Consider the following 21,712-nt stretch of genomic DNA (forward strand, 5'->3'; position numbering starts at 1 on the left):
CATTATCTTGCAAGTCCTGGCCACACTGTCTCAGACAAAGGAAAGAAAGAATTCATGGAGTTCGCAAGGTCAGAGGGCCTTCGTCGTCAGAAAGGATTCAATGTTGGGTGAGCACTTGTCTCTAGAAGGGGAACAAGCATTTGGGGTTCTCAGACACAGTGGCCCACAGCTACCCATCCCCTTGGGAAGAGGCTAGAAGCTGGAGCTGACACAGATGGCTTCTGAAGTCACGTATGATACCCAGAGGACATGGGCGATTTGCCATAGCAGCTCACTTCTTGTCGCCTACTAGCAGGGGGAAGGCAGGACTGGACAGGCTTGTAAGCCCCTGACGAATGCGCTTTCACAGTAGAGTCCCCAGAAGAATTCATCCAGGCTGACTCTGGAGAGAGGGCTATTTTTAATCCTATGCCTTTGAATTGTCTAACCTCAGAGAAAAAGCAGCAGAGCCAGTGGGGCGGGGGGGGTGGGGGGGGGGAAGGGGCAATCTCCCCCTCCCATTTTAGGATAAGAAGAGGGTGCAGTGATTTAGCAAAGGCTTGATTTGGGATGCTAGAGAGATCTGGGTCCTTCCAGTCTGAGGCATAGATGGTAGCCCCGGGAATGTGGCAGGGCACCAAGAGAAGGGACCACCAAGTAAGGCCCTCCCTTAGGGTCACCATGGCCCAGGTCATGTCATCAGCAGGCCAGTGCTTAACACCACCATTGGCCTCTGGAGTTAAGGGCCACCGTGATGGTTAATTGTATGTCAACTTGGCTGGGCCACAGTGCCCAGATATGTGGCCAAAGATTATTCTGGACCTTTTTGTCAGGGTGTTTTTGGATGAGATTAACATTTAAATTGGTGGACCTTGAATAAAACTGGTTGTCCTCCATGATGTGGATGGGCCTCATCCAATGAGTTGAAGGCCTGGATCGAATAAAAGACTGACTTCCCCTGAGCAAGAGGGAATTCTGCAGCAGACGGTCTTTGGACTTGAACTGCAATATCAATTCTTCCCTGGGTCTCCAGCCTGATGGCCCACCTTGCAGATTCACATATATAAGTATAAAGGCTACATGGACGTGCCCAGAAGGATGGAGACAGGCAGTGTCACAGAGTCTTCACAGACCTGGATAGAGAGAGTTCAGAAAGCAGACAAACGTTCTCCTGTATGGCTTACCTAGAGGTGCTTTGAAGCCAGGGCAAGACTATCAGCAGGTACAGTGTGAATCTTATGGCTGGGAACTCAATGGAAATTTCTGCCAGGGTCCAGCAAGAAGACAGGACAGACCTCAGAGGTAAGGTAGGTCTAGATGTACCAGTGGGTATTGACTAGGATGGAACATCTCCTGAAAGGTAGACCCCCAGCAGCCCCATCACACACCAGGGTAAGTCACAAATCCCCCAGTGCTGTAAATCCATCCTGGGAAGAAAAGGGATTGTGAATTGACTGACTTTAACCTGAAATAACCAAATTTTATTCAGAAAATGGGAACTTGATATAAATTAGGTTCAATTACAGAAAATTAAAGTGGCATCTCTTGCACAGCTACCTGAATTATGAAGATTGTAAGTGTCATCCATCATCACAAAGACAGCATGTCCACACTGTCCTGTGCCCCACGGGGGGGCGGGGGGGGACACTTAACCTCAGCAACATAGACTCCATTTCCTTAAAATAGACTAATGCAGAGGCCCCAGCCCAGACCGAGGTGTCAGCATCTCTAGAGTAGGAATATTATTGTCTATTTGTTTGTTTGTTTTTAAGATCCCTGGAAACTGCTTTAGATCTTCCTGTTCATTCCCAGCATGTAATTCTGTGCATAGACAATTTACTGGCTGGGCAGACATAAGAAGACAATTGAGGTCCTTTCCCCTCTTTGCTAGTTTGTTTCCTTTTTGTTGTTGCAAAGTTTCAAATACAGTCAAATTAGACTCTGCCTCAAGTCCAAACTGTAGTTGGGCTTCACTTCTTCCTTCTAATCTGCCAGAAATTACACTAGAAATTTCATCCCATGCTCAGATTAACCAGTGAGGAAATGACAGCAGTCATTTTGAATGGCCATCCCCTCGTTCTGCCGAAACATAAAATAACTACACGGAGAAACTGGACAAAGCTGCCTGGTGGGTGGGACCCAAAGTCTCCACAGTGTCCCAGCAGCAGAGCCCTGGCTTCCAGCCCCAGAAGGACCCGTGCAGGAATGCTGAGCCACAGGTTCAGGTGAAGAACCCCTAGGGATGCTCAGAGTGTACTGACTCCAAGTGTGTGCTTTCCTGATGAAAGACATGGGTGCATGTCTCCTACTTTTACTTTGTCTTTGGAGACCCAAAAAAGGAGAAACTCTACACTGTGGGAAAAGTGAAGAAAGTTAGAAGAAGTGAAATAAACCTTTAACTAGAGACTTCAAATGATCACAGACAGAAATGTACCAAGAATGGGCTCATTGCTAAGAATGAAACTGAGATGCTAGAAAGTCCATCAAAAGCAGCATAACCAAGGAATGTCAGAACACAGAGGATGTCAAGATCCGCCATCCTGGGGTCCAGTGACCACCACCAGGCTGTCTATCTCCTCAGGCACGGAGGGAAATGTGAGGGTCACCTCGTGATGGAGGCACTGAAACACTACAGCCAAGTTTAAAAGCTGGAGGTTGGGTAATGAGATATGGCTTCTGCCTTCAAAGCGAGAGAAAGAGGTCCATTAACAGACTTTGCAAATGGACCTAGAAAGGTGCCAGTGGTGGATGGAACAGGAGAGCAGGCAGAGACACTATCTCTGAATATGTGAGAGGACCCATGGCTGGCAAGAAGAGCTGGGACACCCTCGGACTAACTTTGCCCCCAACCCAATACACTCTTGGCCCTTCCACCTTGGGGGGCTGACTTGTGTAGATTTCACCAAGAGTTTCAGACCCTCTCGCTGTAGGCTGGTTCAGCCACTGGGGTGCCCAGCAGAGATTAGAAGGAGGGAGGAGGGTGAAGGCAGGGTATTTATTTCTTGCCCCAGCTGCCTCCCTGCAAGGTCACCTGAGGCTGGCTCTGTCCCTGGACACAGTCCTGACCTGCTCAAAATGGCCATCTGTATGCGTATCTCCCTCCTCATGCTGTAACTGCTCTCCCCGACACCCCACCATCCTGAGGGCCTGTGGGGTAACAGCTGGGACGCCACCAAGCCACACACAGGCCACTGCACTTTCCACTGTGGGTCCCCTACGCCCCCACCTTTGTGAATGAAACCTCACCAAATGGCCCTTTGTTGAGGCCCCCTCTTCTTTCCTATTGGGGCCCCAGCTAATACAGGCACCAACAGCCCCTCGATCTTTTCTTGGCCATTCTCAAGTGTCTGTGGAAAAAGACAAATTACAGATGCAATGGAACAAAAAAGAAAATGATTCCATCTGAAGAAGAAAAAGACAAGACAAAAAGCTTGTGAGAACCTATGAAATGTATCTCTAACTTTTTCTCCCTTTTAAGTTATCATTGTACTTGAGTACAATTGGTTAAAAATTAGTGTTCAGAGGCTTTTTAAATTGCTGGGAGAAACGGTACCTCCCTTAAACCAATAATTGAATTGCTTAATTGAGAACATAAATCTCATTGTGAATACTGATCGTCTCTCTTAAGGGCTCTGTGTGCTACACCTACCAGCCTGGGCTCCATTGTTTTATAGACGTGTCAGGTAAGTGCTTTTAACACAAAGTATTCCTCCCTTGGTATTACTAAGTAATAAAAGTTAAGTTGTTCCTAAAATGATTTTTGCGTTTCTGTTTCAGCTATGAGTTAGCGTCTGCTTTCTAAGGTTAAGAATGTTTCTAATGCAGAGCATCATTAACTAGTTTTCCAATGGTGCATATGTTCAGGGAGTCCATGCCTCTTGAACAAATTGCTAAGCGATTAATGGAAAATGATATTTTGTCAGGCAGACTTGGGGAAGTGTCTTGATTTATTCCTAAAGTAATGTGTTAGAGTCAGGCTCCGGGCTACTAAATCACAGACGTTTTCATGGATTTTAGTTGTTTGTTCAAATACTAATTTTTGTATTCAGCGTACTGTTTTGGTTGTTCTGTTTGTTTTTGTTTGCTTGTAAGCCATAAGTGGTCTTTACTTTTCAAGAGTCCTTAGAAACTGGAAATGAGGAGAGAGGTTCCATTAGCTCAAAGAACTTTCCATAGTTCTGTTCAACAACCAACTACCAGTAGAAATACGAGGCTGGAAACAATACACATGCCACATATAAGGGGGTGGGCCCCCCACCTTATTAAATTGCCCAGCAGCTGCTCAGGGGGAAAAGAATCACTAAAGAATGGCAAAATGAGAGACAATAATTACAGCCAGTCAGAACAAGCCAAATGGAAAAACACACCAAAAATCCATGAAGATGTGAGAATAAAAAAGAAATTAACCAGAGTCATGCCAGCACAAACAGCAAGGTGTAATATCGATTAAAAGAGTCAAGAAAAGATAGATGAGGAACAAAACAAGTTATGGAAGGTCTAGGCAGAATTTTTGGGCAACACCCAAGTTATTGGTACAGATTGCTCTTGCCCCATAGGCTTGCAGGTGTGTCCAAGACGCTTGGCTGATGACTGAGAATCTGGGCAGAATGTGTCCCTTATGATGAATTTGGCTGTGCAAATGTTCAGTTTGTGTGATAAGGGAGGGGTAGATTACCGTATGCTAAAGAGTCCCCCCCATACACACACAGCCCGAGTTTGGTTCTGAAGGACCCCATGGATCATAGGGGCTTTTAAAGCTTTTTCCCTAGAACATAGACACACACACACACACACACACACACACACACACTTATGCACTTTCATGCCTCCATACCTTGGCTTGTGCGAACTTTTTCCTCTTCCTGGAAGCCTCTTCTATTCTTCTACCATTTAAATTCAGATTCCTATTGGTGATCCCCAATGAGTTCCCCTTCCCTCTACACTCTGCTGCCACCTCCTGCCTGGGTGGGGAATGAAAGAGGGGGTGTCCACAGAGGGGAGAAGCCCCTCGGTGAATGGGTTAAGGGTCCACCATAGACCAGCTTGGCTACCTCCTCCTTCTACAGACCATGGGTGCTCTTGAGGCCTTTTCTCCTTCAGCTCCCCTCTAGGGGGTCCCTTTGATTGCTGGGCCTCTGACGTTGGTGCCCCCAGGATAACAAATTTCCCTTCAGAACAGTAGCTGGCACCACCATTTTTGAGTCTGTCTCTGGCTCTGCAACCTCACCTTCCTCCACTTTACACAGTTTCCTGGAGTAAGAGCTCATAGCCCAGCAAGTCCACGAGCTTACCCTGTGGGATGACGTTATAAATGGACACGGAATATTGCCCACAACAAGGACTCACACAGCTGCTCTCAGCATGGTCAATGGAAAGGAGATGTTCACCTCTTATTAAGTGTTTATTGTGGACCCCACGCTTTACAGGTATCATCTTTTTAAAGCCCACCAGCTAAAGCCCTCTTGGAACACACATATAACCAAAGTTAGATTTATTAGCTGGTTGCGGCAAGGGGGAGCACATACCAGATAATCGTGGGAGCTAGGAAAGGTCACTTGTTGAGATGGGGGAGCTGAAGTTGATCACAGAATGACCTTGGCAGGGATTGGTCAGAATCTGTAAACTAGGGAGTTGCTGGAACACCCAGGAGTTCTTCAGAACACATGAGTCATGCAGATATGCACCCATGTTCTTAGCAGCGTTACTCACAACAGCCAAAAGGTGGAAGTAACCCAGGTGTCCATCAACAGAAGAATGGATAAACAAAATGTTGTATATACATACAATGGGATATTATTCAGCCTTAAACAGGAAAAAATTCTGACACATGCCACAACATGCATGAACCTTGACGAAATTATGCTAAGTGGAATAAGCCAGGGACAAAAAGGCAAATACGATATGATTCCACTTACATGAGGTACCTAGAGTCATCACATTAATTCAGACAGAAAGTAGAATGGCGGTTGCCAGGGGCTGGAGGGAGGGGAGAGTGGGGAGTTATTGTTTAATTGGTTCAGCTTATCTGTTTTTCAAGTTACAGAACAGTTTTGCCAAGATGTGATTTTTCTTTAAATTCTCAGTTCCCCCACTTCAGACTAGCTGTTAGCAGAGCTTTTTTTGACTTTATCAGTCTCGTTTGTTTGTTTGTTTATTCCTCTTAACAACTGAAAGTAGTGGATTCAGGATTCCAACCCGAAGTAGTCATGATGCTCAGCCTGGGCTTTTCAACCGTAGGGCTCCCCTAAAGGTGAAAGCAGCCCTTTGAAATTCACACAGCCCATTTGTCCCCAACCCATAACAAATGCAATTCGACAACATTGACTATTCCAGGCACCATAAAACACATAGGTAAATGGCATTACCTGGCCTCCAGGACCTCACAGGCTGAAGGGCAAAACAAATACATACACAGTTAAGTGTAGGGAAGTACGGTACATTCTAGAAAGCAAAAGATCCTGTGCCCTTGTAAAGTATCTGTGTAACTGTGATAGTACTTGCTTACATTTGGTTAAAATTCTTTGACAAAGAAACCAGCCTCCTTTTTAATTGCTAGAGATGAGATGAGTTTCAAATTTAAAATGAGAACATGTAACACATTTACTTAGGTTTCTCTGACATATAAATGATGGTGTCAAAATCTTTCCTAAGAGTAGAATTTAGATAAAGCAGAGAAAGAAAGCAAAAGAATTCCTCACGTATGCACCATAATTTAAAGCCAGGGTCGGCAAACTTTTTCTGTAAAGGGCCAGATAGTAAATATTTTAGGCTTTCCAGGCCATATGCAGCCAAAGACTACGTAAACAAATAGCAAAGCTGTATTCCAATAAAACTTCATTGGTGAACGCTGAAATTTGAATTTAATGTGATTTTCACAGGTCATAAAATATTCTTCTTCGTTTTAATTTTTTCCAACCATCTGAAAATGTAAAAACCACTCTTGGCCCTCAGGCTGTAGAAACACAGGCAGAGAGGCCGAATTTGGCCTGCAGCTCTAATTTGCAAGGCTTGCTCCTCGGATTGTGGCTGACAGTCAAGCAGCATCACAGCGCCCAGGAGCTTGTTAGAAATGCACAACTTCAAGCCCCACCCCAGAGCCACTGAAGGACATTTTAAGAACATCAGCTGTGTTCGTTTGCACACCCCAGTTTGAAAAGCACTGGTGTAAGTTCTCTGCAGACTCCAAAGCCAGACTGATGAATCCCAGTGCTGTAATACAACTTCCCAGAGAATTAAGTGGCCCTGGGAAAGTTCTGGACTTCTCCCTGCCTCACTTTCCCCACGGGCAAGATGGAGATGATAGCATTGTCTCCCTCATCATAGTTGTGAGAATCACACACACGCGCCCACGCGCACACACACAGAACTTAAACAATATTTGTAGTTTAATCTCAATCTCATGTTATGTTATTTTCCCAGCCGCACTCTGAGACAGGCATTGTGGAGAAACTGTGGCCCAGAGAATTGGAGACACTTGTTTAGCGTCACAAAACAAGTCTTTCTGCCTCCAAATTTATGCTGAGGATAATGAAGGATTTAAGGGTACAGGAGGGGGCATACTCCCCAGGCACTCAGGTCTTCCTGCCCCTGTGTCCCTTCTAAGGATCCCTTCTCAGTAGCCCTTTTCAGCCCGTGCTTCTTAGATATCCCCCCCACTCCCCAAGTGTGCAGGTCCGACTCTACCACACAGGGACCTCCCCGAATCTATACCCCAAGTTACCCTTTCATCCCTTGAAATTTATCTTCCATTAAGTTGCACAGTGTTTTTTACACCTTCTCTTTCTAGTTATAGGTTGTAAATTTTCCCTCTGCTGAGTCTTGTAGCTGGCTGACTGTTTTTCATTATATTTGTAGGGCTCAAGGAAAAAAAAAAAAAAAAGACAATTCCTTTATTTGAGAATCCTGACATTTATTAGCATAATAAAACTCTCAAGATGAGATTGCAGTTTTCCAGACAGTAATTTCATTTGCAGGACAACTTACAAGGAATTTATTTTAAAGCCAGGTAAAACCTAAAATCTATGAGACGTGCAGAAAGTGCAGGCCCCAAATAAAAGGAAATAAATGTATTAGGCATGGAAAACTCAGCTGTTGTCTCTCACATGTTAATTAGAGGTGACAGGAACAACAGCTTGGGGAATCAGGTTCTCAACCCATCTTGGTCTACTTTCAAAGCTGCTTTGGAGTGCGAACTTTCTTCTTGTTAGTTTCTTCTAACACCTTGAAAATCATCACATCGTATCCCCCTGACACGTCCCTGCTAAGCATGAAACTGTTGCTGCTGTTAAAGCGGATGTCATCAGCGATACCCTCCATTTGACAGAGCTTTCGTATTTATCATTTAACTGACCTGCCAAAAGGCCTAGCGATGGCCATATAGAAAATTCTCTTCTCAGTTCTACTGAACTTTAGTGAGGTTAAATAACATGAACAAAGTCACATGGTTGGTTGGTAAGTAGCAGCCAAAACTCTCATTTGATTCCTCTGAGTCTAATGGAAAGAAGGTAATTTTAATAATAATAATAATCAGATTTTAAAGCACTTTCCAGTTCAGAAGGCAGGTTCCCTCCATCACTTTATTGCATTCATTCAGGGGCCCTGTGAGGCAGGTAGAGAGGAGGGAGGACATGGAGTCAGCATGCGAATTTGATAGTATTGAGCACGTTTGTATGATGGGTCCTTACCCTGGCTTCCCCAAAAGGCTGAGCCTGCGGCAGATACTTACGTGCTGCTGCTTCACTCAGGACCATAGTCCCAGGGGAGCAGGAGAGAGCGAAAGGGGAGTGAAGCAGAGAAGGAGGAAGAACACCCAGGAGGGGGTGGCACTGATCCGGCCACTGCTTGGTTTCATCGTGACTAGTCGCTCAGTCTTGCAGGACTGTCCTGATACGTCTTGCATGTGAAGAACTGCCTCTCAGAACAGTCCCTCCAGAAGGGAAGAGGAAGGGAGAAGAATTGATCACCATCCTCTGTCTCCCATTGATCAAAGGTTCCCCTCATGGGGAGTTAACCTCCAGCCTCTCTTTGGCTGCATGGTGTCTCAATGCCTCTGCAGTAACAGAATAGTGGCCCATAGCACCACACAAGGCAAGGAACCATTGGCTGATCAACACGGTGGGAGAGCCGTGCAGATCTGGTTTCGGCAGTGGCAACTGGAGTGAAACATGTGGCCAAGGTGGTCTGAGGAACAGGTGAGGCAAGGGGTGGAGTAGAACGTAAGAGATGCTTGATACAACTATCAAGTAAGGTAACCAGTTCATTGATGGCCACAGAGTCCATTCATCCTTTTATTCCCACCAAATACAATGCTGCCAGCATTATACTAGTCAGTGTCAGGGTGAGATTTGAACCCAAGTCTTCTTGATTCTAGAGCTTAAAATAATCCCATGATAACATGCCATATACAAATATATATATTATATATATATATATATATATATATATATATATATATATAATCCGTAAATGTAAAATACGAGTATGCACAAATAGACACCATCGCTGAAAGTTATTGAGTTACTGGGAGAGTCTTCTTGTTAATATGAAGAACATAGTATAAATGGACAGTAGAATCAAAATCAAAAGAAGTAGGAAGGCAGAGGTAATCATTTGAGTAACCTGCATAAACAGGACCACATCGTAGAAAGCAAAGGCCTTATCAGATGTCTACAAGCCATTCTTGAATTTATAATTCCCCCTGGGGCTTAGGCATATCTGTAGGAATACGTGAAACCACTGCCTCAATATTGCAAAACCAGGGCCAAGATATGATTCCAAGACAGAGGAGGGATGGCAGAAGAAGAGGGAAATACGAAGGCAGGGCAGTATCAGTCATCTCTTCTGGAAGCTGAGGCTCAGAAGCCTTAGGTAATTCCAATGATAATATCAATGAGAGTGACAATGAATATCATTTAAAACACAGTATCTATGACTTCCATATAAATCCTTTACCATATTTCTTCTCTAATCTCCATGACTTTATAAACAGTGACAAATAGAAAATAACTTACTAGAAATCATTGCTGATGAGTGTTGGAAAACTTTCAGAAGAAGTGCAGTCATTCAACAAACATTTATTGAATGTCTATCATATGTTAAATTCAGAGTTCGGCACTGGAATTATCTGTATAATTAAAACATGATCCTTGTATTCTAGGAATTCAGTTTAGGGCAGCCATGACAAAAAGGCTTCATCTTCTGAGGTTGTATCTAAATTTTTCAGGAAAGAGTTGCATCAGCTATTAGCAATTTCTGTCCTGGGCACTGGGTCAGGAACCAGAAGCACATACACCATATATTTCATATTCCTTGAAATATACTAATCTACTTGTCCCTCTGGATGGTGGTGGATCTTCCAGAAGGGCATAAGGATTTGAGCTGGGAGGTTCTTGAGTTCAAAAATAGGATGCCCCAGGGAGTCCAATTGAGAAGGGGGCAAAAAATCATTCAAACAACAGATGGTAGTCTGGTGGGCTGTCCCTCTGTCCACAGGGTTCCTGCAGCAACTCTCCCCCTGAAACAGTGATAATTTCCTCCTAAAAGGAAAAAAAAGGAAAATTCACTTATAATCAAAAAGAGGAAATAAAGGTCCACCAGAGAGAGACCAGTTCGAGATAGAAAGACTAAGAATATGTACCTGCCTCCTCTGCATTCAAATTTATAGAAATGGCAGGGAAAAAATTGCTTTTAAATAGAAATAAATCCATAAAAGCATGGGAAAATAAGAAGGAGGACCACCAACAGAGCAAAAATGTTGGAGAATACTTGAAAACCAAAGGCAATACAGGATGAGATTGTCAGAGGAGTGAATGTGGGGCAGGGGCAAGAGCAAGTGTCAGTGGGACAGGCTGGGGAACTCCAGGTGGCAGAGGTCTGTGCCTCAGGCAGGTCAGGAAGTGAGGAGAGGCACACAGTTCCTTGGGAAACCAAAGAGATCCAACTAGTTCAGACATCTCCACGCCCAAAGATGAACTACTCACCGTCAACTCCATCCCTCACTTCATGAACAGACTGGATTTGGGAAACAGGGACTATATCCACGGATGGATAAACAGGAATTTCAAAGTTCAAAGATCCCCTCAAAGCCCCAAATTTATAAACATTTAAGGAAGATCATAACCATAAAAGAAAGATGCCAAACTCAACAATCGAAATGACTCCCAAGAAAATATCAGGTGTATAAAACAAACAGAAAGAGTCTTTAAGAGATGCGTATTAATCTCCTCACTGGAATAAGAAGATAAATCATCCATGAAACAAGAATGGACTATTATAAAATAAAAGAACCAGTTAAAAAACCTAGAAATGAAAGGGATGCCCATTTAAGTTAAAAAAATTTTTTCAGTAGAAGACCTGGAGAGCAGAATGGACGTAACTAAAGAGCAATTTAGTCGCCAGAAGAATTGACACATCAATAAGAAAGAGACATCTAAGTAGAAAAATGGACAAAAGACATTAACAGACAATTCACAGAAGAAATCCAATTGGCCATTAAACATATGAAAAAATCCTCAGCATCAGTGGTAATCAGAGGAATGCAAGCTAAACAACAGTGAGATACACTGTCTGCCCATCTTATGGGAAAGATTTAAAATGACTGATAATCCCCAGTATTGGCAGCAGTGTGGGGAAACAGCCTCATATAGTTTTGGAAGAAGCACGAATTGGCGCTACGTTTCTGGAGGGCAATCTGGCAGATCTTTTCAAAATAAAATGTGCTTAGTCTTCTATCCAGCAATTCCAGTTTGAGGGATCCATCCTAGAGAAAGACTTGCACATGTGCCCAAAGTGACACATGCAAGCAAGTCTCTGCAGCACTGTTTGTGATCACGAAAACCTGGAAGCTACGTAAGTGACAAGCAAGAGGAGGATGGAGAACGAAACTGTAAGATACATCCATACCAAGGATGCGGTGCATGCATGGACATGAAAAGATCCCACAGACGTATTTCAATAACAGCCAGCATGTCCTGATAGCTTACAAATGTCAGGTATATTGTTTTAGTGCTTTACAGAGTGATATCTTATTGAAACCTCCCAGTGACCCTGAGAGGTGAGTACTATTCTTAAACCTACCTTACTGAGGAGGAAACTAAGGTCCCAAATGTGAATAGTTGCCCAAAGTCACACACAGTAATGAAGTTGGGATTTAAAACTTGGCAGCCTGATTTCAGGGACCATGCTTTCAAAAAATACATTCTATGATATATTAAGCAAGTTTTAAAAAATCCAATTGCTAAGCTCTTGGTAAAGGATTATCCAATTTGTGTGAAAAATAACAAAACTATGGACATAAATTTTGTTATATACATAACAAAAAAATTCATGTACATAAATTTCTACATTAATGCCCAGGAAATACCTGGATAGGGATACAGCAGACTGGTAATTCAAGATGGAGGATAAAAATGGGGGTTTGAAATGAACAAGACTTTCGCTTTGTATTGTATTTGATTTTTCTTAGAATGTAATCAGAAATTAATTGTGTAATTAAAATGTTAATTTATAAAAGCTGACCACCAGATCTCCACAGGGGCATAGACAAGATCTCTCTTCAGTGTTAGAAACTCAGTTGCCAGCCTCAGACCCTACATTTGGGAGAGGGTAAAGACCTCCAAAGACATCTGGTCTAGCCTTCCTATGCAGGAACCTGTCCATAGCATCTCTGAGAGACGGACATTCACCCTTCCAGGGACAAGGAGATCATCACTGCTCAAAGCAGCTTGTATTGGACAGAGAGAGCACACAGCGTGGTTTAGAGGAACAAGCATAAGCTTTGGACGCAGACAGCGTGGCGCTTATCTCGTGGATCTAGCTGGTACCAGCCATGAAAACTTAGACAAGTTACTCAAACTCCCTGACCTTGGTTTCCTGATCTATGAAATGGGACTAATATGCCTCCCTCCCAGAGCCATGGTGGAGATTAAATGAGAACACGGATGAGAGCAACAGGCACAGCGATGGACACAGAGAAGGTACCAATATCCACACACCCCTCCTTCCTCTTTCCTATAGTTGTTAGAAGGCTCTTCCTGATGCAAGTAGAAATCTGCCTTGATCCTGGTTAGCCTAGTTTTCTGAGCAGTCCTCTCCTCCCAGCATCTAGGTATTTGTAATTGGGTGGTTTTCTACGTGCTTTACTTATAAGTTCAAGTTAAGAGCTGCCCTAGAGCCCTGGGGACATCCATGAAGAAAAAGTAATACAAATCCAAGAGTCTCTATTATAGCAAAAGCCCAGTGAGGCGGTCAAGTAATTCTGTGAACATTTCTACGCCTGCAAAGCTCAGGGAGATGGGGGACCCCTGAGCTGCCACAGCTCTGTCTCCCGGGATCCTGAGCCCCACCCTTCCGGGTCACTGAGCTTCACCTCTGGCTTTCTCCCAGTTACTACTAATGCCAACAGCCACGTTAACACCACAAAAGTGGTTTCTTTCTATATACATCGTTTGGAAGAAAACATCTTTCACAATGTGAGGTCCACGACAGGGGAACAAATAACAAAAAGAGTTGTGGGAGACAAGAACATGCATACCACTTCACAGTTACAGGGCGCTGTTAGGTACATCCCCCTGTTTAACACTCACAGGATCTGAGTTAAGTATTATTTACATCCATTTGCCCGGTTAGTAAACTAAAGCTCGGTGAGACTAAGGAAGCTGCCTGAGGTCACACACACACTAAGTGGCAAAGCTATAGTTGGAACAAGAGGCATTGTAACTGAAAAGCTTCTCTAACCACAGGGTTGCCTGCCCAGCTTCAGCTAACTGGACGAAGCTGTCGGAGGCCTGCCTAGAATGTCCTCAAGAGGGACACCCTGGAAAAAGCTGGGGGTCAGACATGGGCTTGGACAGAAGGCAGGTCAACCAGCCCCTAAGTGTTGACAGTAGGGAGCTCTCAGGTACTCAAGGTGAGAAGAGGCTTGGAGACGAGGGTTGGAGGTGCCCGCATGAGTAGAGGGTCAGCCAGAGAAGAGCAGTGGCCCCAGAGCCTGGTCTAGACAACCTCTTGTCTCTACTACCAGCACGGTCTAGATCCCTGTGACCCTAAGGACCTTCTGGGGCTGCTTGCTCACTCTCCGTCCCCATCTCTTAGAATGCCCACAGCCTGCCTCTCCCTGCCCACCCCCATCAGCACCCCTAAGAGGGATACCTTGTGGAAATCAATGAGATCCGTGAGCGTTGCATGGCGATTGGGGTCCACTCCCAAGAAGCTGTAAAAATCCCCAGAGGCATCCACAAGAAAATGCTTGAACCCTTTCTGCAGGCGGTAGGAGAGGGTGTAACCCCAGATTTTCTCACTGACCCGGACCAGAAATGCGCCCTCAGTCATATTCTCAAGGAGATCTTCGGCATCTTCTCGGCTGATAATTCCTGTTTTTAAAAAAAAAAGAAAAAAAAAAAGTCAGCAGATTCTGCAACCCCTTCCCCAGCCAGCCACCCTCCCCAGATCATTCCTGCCCCTCAGCCTTGGTCAAAGGTCTAGAGAAGGGAGGGACCTCAGGAGCTGTCCAGCACTTGACTTATTCTACTGAGGAGACACCTTGGCCCAGAGCAACTAGCCGTGAGCCTGGGGGCAGAGTTGCTACTCGGACCCCAATTTAGCACGCTTTCCCCCCAAATTAAGCCACACTAATTTGGATTAATTGGGTAAAATTGGGTAAGCAAAGAATTAGTAATGAGCTGGAATTATAGCATCTATTGATTACAAATACAAGTCAACAAGAATTGCCCTGTGGAGAGCCTTAAGAGTACTGCTTTAAAGACCAGACCAGAATGACTTACGATTACTGCCTCAGTTATCTCTCTGGTACACATGAGTGAGCACCTGAAAACAGTATTTCCTCTTAAGAAGTAAAAAGACTTCCTCTGTCTACCTGTGGACACCAGGCAAACAGTTTCTTAATAGGGGCACATAATTAAGCTTCACTTCAGCTCAAAGAACAAAACGTTCTCAGGTTCTGCAGTCCTACACAATGTGGTTTCACCACAGTATGAGAGTCAGGTCTGGCCTTGGAGGTGTTTGTACGTCAGTGTCAATCCCCCAAAAGGCTCTTCAGGAGCCGCCCTCCTCTAGGGAGTGAACGAGAAGCCATGTGCCTGGTAGGTCAGGCTCTGGAGGGGGCGGCGGTGGGAAGAGGAGGGGGAGTCAGGAGACCTAGATGACCTGCCCACCTCTGCCCTCACCTGCGTATGGGACCTTCAGACAAGCCCTCAACTTCCCCAGTGTACTTTGATGTTTAAGTGACAATCTTAACCTACCTACTTCAAGGGCGCATTACGACTTTCAAGTGAGACCAAGAATTGAAAATAATTTCATAAACAGAAGAGCTATAGAAATGTGGGCTCCTGCTCTAATCTGTTATTTGGGGGAAAGGTAAATTGCAACACAATGTCCTCTTACACACCCACTTGTTTACCATCTGCATTCATTCAGCGGGATTATTTATTGCCAGTCACATAGCAGAGGGTAGAAGGTAGATGGGCTGCTCATCACCATGACCCTGAAGGCACTGCACGCTGTGACTTCCCCCCACTGCACAATCCTGGTGCCATTGCCATGCTTCACTGTAGGGACACTCCCTTCCTATATCTTTCCTACTTAACAGGAGGTGTGGCAGGACTTCCTTGTGCCCAAAGCGGAGGACACAGAAGCAACCACACTGTCACATGTCCCCCTTTTAAGACAGCCAACACAAATGGGGGCCACCTCTTTCCTCCTTGCCCAGGACGTATCAAGAGGCAATCAAGCCAGCCACCCCCTCCCCGACCAGGCTGTATAAGCAGAAAACCAGGGAGAGAGAAGGAGAGAAGAGGGTGGGAAGCGCTCCCACCGCAGGGTGCCCGAAGAATCACACATACATACCATGCAGGAGGGAGGATGCTCCTTGGATGGCCTTGGTGGGTTCAGCCAGAGAAGCAGGGACAGCCAAAAGAGGACCAACCGAAAGGGCACGCCCAGGATTTGTCAGAAGACTCAGCACTGCCCCTCACCCACCTCCCTGGCCCAATACCAGAGGACCTAGACCCTAAAGGTGTCCAGGGCAAGGAGGTAAGTAAGGGGAAACAGAGACTGAGCCAACGGCCGGAAGGAAGAAGGACCAGAAGATGTCACCTCTGTCCCAACTCCAAGTACCTCAAGCTGAAGCCCAGCCTAGACTTGGGAGTTGGAGAGGAGGGGAGTGTTACAATGGGTGGGAGACTGAACAAACTTAAATATGACTTGACTTTTTAATATGCAAAAGTGACCAGTAACCCCAAAATGACAATGCCATGCATCTCTGCCATCTAAAACCCTTGAAGGGCTTCCCACTGACCTCCGTCTGGCAGAGTCTGGCTCAGGAACAATGGACACCAAGCTCTGAATGCCCCATCTGTCCCAGCTGACCCTGACTCCTCATTGAAGGATTCCTCTTTTCTCCCAGGAATCACAGGCTGCTGGTCACCTACACTCTACCTTTGTGTGGGTTAGAAAAAGATGTCCCTCTGGGTGGTTGAACTAGAAAAAGGTGCCTCTCTGGGCCAACATGGCTAAGCTCACTTTTCTGTATTTCAATCCGTTCTCCCCCAAACTAGCCCCCTTGGCTTCCCTTTATTCAGTGTATAACTTGCTTAACCCCATCAGGAAATCATTTTTGTCCCAGGAGGCTGCTAGAACGTCCCACCTTTGGGCTTTCATAATCTTCTGTCCAAACTCTACGGTATATTAGTAAAGTGGCTGGGAATAGCTCAAGGACAGAGCCTGTGATGGCCGTGGGCGTGTCCTGCTCAGCCTCCCTTACAGAGAGACCCTGCTTCGAGGAGCAGCAATGCTGGTGAGCTGACAGCCTCCAGCTGCTGGCCTTTCAGGATCCACTGTGCACAGGGGGTACTCTGTGCCTGACTCGGGCAAGGGGTACTATGACAGAGCCCAGGGGGTACCAGAGCTGCCATGCCTACCCAATGTGGGACTCCTCTAGCAAGCAGTCTTTCCTCAGGAGCTTCCCATCAGCCTGACCAAGATGTTCTGTGAGCTGCACTCCCATATCAGGCTCTTCCTCCCAATAATCTGTCCTTCCTTCCCTCTGCTCCTTCACAGGTGTCAGACCTGTACCACGTTCAGAAGACTCTCCCCATCTGTCCTGCGCTGTCTCCCCTTTATCCTTCACAGACATTTCCTCCAATAAAGCTCTTGGACTTCTGCTTCTGGAAGACCTGAACAGACACAGAAATCTTATCTTTGTATTCCAAGTGCCTGGAATGTTGGGGGCTTGTTTGGAGCAGTGACCATGCACATGGGCTAAAATCACAGCTCAAGGACTTGATCAATAGGTGGCCTTGGGCAGGTCACTTAAGCCCCTCTGAAACCCAGTTCAGTGACCTCATCTATTAAGTGATACTGATTATAACACCTACATCATACGGTTGTTTGAGAATTCATTACGTTAAGGCATGAATGTGCTTATCACACATGTGAATGTGCCTGAGAACATAATGACTACCCGATACAATGTAACTCATTTGCACTGGATACACTGAGTACACTACACACATGCTAGTGTTGGATGTCACCTTGAGCTGGTAGCAGCAATGGTCATAGTACTGCCAAGCTGTGCTACCCACACCCCGCACACACAGTCCTCTCCAACAGAGGCTGCTGAAGGTGACTTCCTCTGAAGAGGACCACTTGGGTCCCTGGGCCCCAGCCTGGGATATTCCTGGGAGACTCTCCAGGTATCTCAAATAGTAAGCATCTGTCAACTCTGCCCCCTCTTTGATACCTACCTGGGAATCAAAATTGTAATTTGGCCCAAGACCAAAGGTGATACAGCCTCATAGTTCAGGATGGCAAAGAATTTCACAGAAAACCTGACACCTAAGAGAATTAATTGGTGGCTGAGGGCCGTGCAGGATGATTGTGAGGAGAGGCTGTTAGGTTTTCTTGCCCCATTCACTCTGCTCTCCAGCGGTCTCTCTCTCCTGGATCACCTCGAAGCCAAGTGTACTAGGAATTAGCATTAATCATATCCCATCCCATCCCACCTCCTCTCTGAAATACTCTACAACCTCCTGGCCAAGGAAAGAGGGGAGGGCCTCACCTCACCACTTCTGGCTGGGGAGTGAGCCCACCACTGGGGTCACGGAAACTTTCTAACTCTGCTAATGACTAGGATCTTCTGCTGAGGGACATGGCCTTACCAGACGATGTTCCAGGGTAAGTTGCTCTGGAATGATTATTGGAGTATGCAGCTACACGTTCTTTCTGAGCCAATTCTCACCCCCAGACAATAGGAAATGTAGTTTTTCCTGTAGTTTTTCCAGAAACACTTTCTCTCCTTCCTTCCTTCCTTCCTTTTTTCCTTTTTCCTTCCTCCCTTCAATAAATATTTATCAAGAACTCTCTAGGAACCAGGTCCCATGCTGGGCACCTGGGAGTCAGTATTAAATGAGAAACAATTCCTGCCTTCCAGAATCTCTGATTCTGGACTGAAATCAAGATTAGCAGAATTTTTTTAAGGGCGGGGGTGGGGGGGGTGGTGGGAGGGGTGGTGCTCGCTGTAACCAGTGGCGATAAAGGCTATAGGGCGTGGGCTCATGGAGGCGACCCACCCAGCCCTGGAGCCCAGGGATAGAAGCACCAGTTAGACTGAAAACAGAAAGGTTAAAACAGAGAGGCAAGGAAAGGAGGGCAGTTTGCAAAAGGAATGAGCACAGGATTCTTTGTGGCTGGAGGGAGGGCTAAAGTAGGAGCTGCGGGGAATTCCCTGGCAGTCCAGTGGTTAGGTCTCTGCACTTTCACTGCTGAGGGCGCCGGTTCAATCCCTGGTTGGGGAACTAAGATCCCGCAAGCTGCACAGCGCAGCCAAAAATCAATTAATTATTTTAAAAAGTAGGAGCTGGGCAGCGGCAAGATGTGTAGAGGCTGGCAGGGGTCAGGCCCCAAAGTGCTCTCCATACCATTAAAAAGGATTATGGACTTAATTCTGAGGGCAATGGGGAGCTACTGATCTTTCCTAAACAGAAGAATGTGAGAATGTTCAAGGGTGGAAAATGGATTGAAAGGTATGGGTTGGAGCCATACAAGCCAGGGATTTCAACTCACTAAGGGCTTTTTCACCTAAGTGTTGCTTCACAGCTCCATTTCCACAGTTGTAACATTGGTATCCAGCTCCCAAGCCACTAGTCTACCAGAAACGGCTTCCGTTTTGAGGCAGAAAGGCAAAAGGATACACCAAGGGTCACATGAGAAGCCTTCTATCAAAGCCAGCACTGGGCAGTATCTGGGGACTCAGTGGCCCTCATCTCATTTAGCCTTCCTAACAGCCCTACCATCGTCAGTTCCTAGCTGAGGACACTGAAGGTCAGCAAGAGAAGTGACTTACCCAAGGTCACAGAGCTATTAAGTGGTGGAGCCAGAATTTGAACTCAAGTCCTCGGACCCCGAGTCCAGTGCTCTTTGCTCTACACCAAGTTACCTCATGCAGAGGACAGCAAGTGCTGTGAAAGACACAAGGAGGAGTAAATTAATGAGGCCTGTAGAAGTCAGGGCAGGATTTATAGAGGCAATGAAAGGGGATGGGAAGTGCACCTTGAAGGCTGGGTAGATGCTAGGTGAGCAGAAAGGAGTGACGATGAGGTGAAAGGAGAGAAGAAGGGGTAAGTGAGTGAAGCGTCACAGTGAAGACCAAGAATGACACAACCATGGGACATTTATATAAATGTGACATAAGTTTAATCTACGTCTCAGGAGGTTAAGAGACACGGAGAATGGAATGAAAGGTCTAACACATGTACAAGCTGAATCCCAAAAAAGAGAGAGGAGAATGAAGAGGAGGGAATATTTCAAGAGTGAATGCTGAGAATTAGTCAAAGACGCATAACAGTGAAATGGCACAAAGCTACTCAATGTCTCATTTTGTCAACCAGAGAGAAAAGGCAGATTACCTGCAAAGAATAAAAAATTAAACTGATGGTTGACTTCTCCATTGCAGCAATAGAAGCCAGAGGACAATGAGATAATATTTTCAGAGTGCAGAGGAAAAAATAATGGTGTTTAATGAGACTCTTTCAAGGTGAAGGGAAAAATAAAGACATCTTCAGAAAAAAAAAATTTGAGATTTGACTACTAAGAAAATTCTAGAGGATATACTTCAATTAGAAGAAATATAATCCTAGACAGAGAATCTGAGATGCTAGAAGGAATGATAAGCATGGCTACTGTAGGTCAATTTAAAAATACATATTGACTTACATTAAAATTGTAAGTTGAACATTAGTGTATCTATAATTATAATTGGTAAAGTCAAGATTATACATGGTGTGAACAGAATGCTGTATAGAAACTATATGTAAACTATTTGTCAGCATTTCATGCAAGTGTGATTATTTTCTAAGGCCCTTCTAGCTCTGGTTTTATGAAATATGTGAATGTAGTATTTTCATCAATAAAGTTTAATGCGCTAAGCATTAGTTTAAAATTTGAATGAGAACAATGTTAGGTAGATATGAAGTTATTTACCACATGTTGTAATGATCATGTTTTGAATTTATTTCAATATGCAGTATTTGAAAAACGTCAATACGTAAAGAAAAGGAAATGAGTACAATTAAGTCAATATATTTTTAAAGCAATTTTTGTAATTTAGCAGACATTGCATCTTAATATAACTATTAAAATCGTGTCCTTGTGAAAAAAATAAAAATATATATTGACTTACAAAATAATAATAATAATGGGTAATTTGAGGGTTTGAATAAGATAGAACTATAATACTGGACAACATCTTATCAGTTGAGAGAAGTGTGCTTGGAGTTTAAAAACTCTGTTTGTTTAGGAAGAGGGTAAAGATATATATTAACTTTATAATATATTAAGTATGCATGTTAAATCACCTGAATTAACCACTAAAAGATAGGCAGTGTTGTTCTGTTCTCCAAACAGAAGTGGGAAAATGCAATGAGAAAAAAAAATTTTTTTTTCAATGAAGTGTGAAACAAGCTAATAACTGAAAAATAAATACACCATAGTTCCATTTATATTAAATAGAAAAACGCACAAAGCTAAACACTCTAGTGTTTGGAGATCAATATGTAAACAATACATGAAGCAAAGAAATGATGGACAAAATACTGAGGCTAGGGATCGTATCTGGTGGAAGGAAGAGGGCTGCCCCGGTGAGAAGCACACAAGGGCTTCCAAGGATTGGTGATGTTTCCACTCCTTAAGTTTTCATTCTGCCCTGCTTTTCACGAGGGTCAGCGGCAGAAGCAAACAGAGGTGTAACCTGGAAACTGAGGCAGAATCCCAGCGTACAGATGGAGGCCCTTGATGGGGACTAAGGGGAACAGGACGCTGGACCTGAGCGGGCCCACAGGTCCCTGATGTGTCCAAGGCTTCTCGGGAGGTCAGAGGCAATCCGACTAACTGCAGCGCCCTCTGTGGGGACACTGCCCAAAAAGACAGGGCCAAGGTCAGGGGACAGAGGCCCTTCAGGGCAGCAGCCCCCTTCCCCACGGTTGCATCAGGTGAGGGTGAAAAGGTGGGGCAGGCAGAAGGGAACGTGTACGCTGGCACAGCAAAGAAGCCCAGGCTCCCATCACCCCCACATTAACATCACAGGCAGGAGTCTGCAGCCAGCACACCGGTGACGTGGAGCCAACTGCTCCTGACTCCTGTCTGTTACTGCACCTCGAGCACAATTCCCGAGCATTCTTGCTGCCGCCTCGCCTAAGCCTAATCATCTCCCTGGATTCCATGC

The 21,712-nt window shown here is 45.0% G+C and overlaps 1 protein-coding gene across 2 annotated transcripts in view; it reads right to left on the reverse strand.

The window, feature by feature from the left end:
- Window positions 1-10,421: 10,421 nt before the first annotated feature.
- Window positions 10,422-21,712, reverse strand: part of SH2D4B (SH2 domain containing 4B) — a 74,136-nt gene continuing 62,845 nt past the window's right edge. The window contains exons 7-8 of one of the 2 annotated variants that reach the window (XM_061196849.1): window positions 14,128-14,348; window positions 10,422-10,514 (exon numbers count right to left, since the gene is read on the reverse strand). In XM_061196849.1, the coding sequence (XP_061052832.1) occupies window positions 10,422-10,514; window positions 14,128-14,348 (314 nt within the window). The remainder of the gene's footprint in view (window positions 10,515-14,127; window positions 14,349-21,712) is intronic. The other variant, XM_061196858.1, reaches the window with a different exon arrangement.

The sequence above is a fragment of the Eubalaena glacialis genome, chromosome 1, assembly GCF_028564815.1.
Source record: "Eubalaena glacialis isolate mEubGla1 chromosome 1, mEubGla1.1.hap2.+ XY, whole genome shotgun sequence".
NCBI lineage: Eukaryota > Metazoa > Chordata > Mammalia > Artiodactyla > Balaenidae > Eubalaena > Eubalaena glacialis.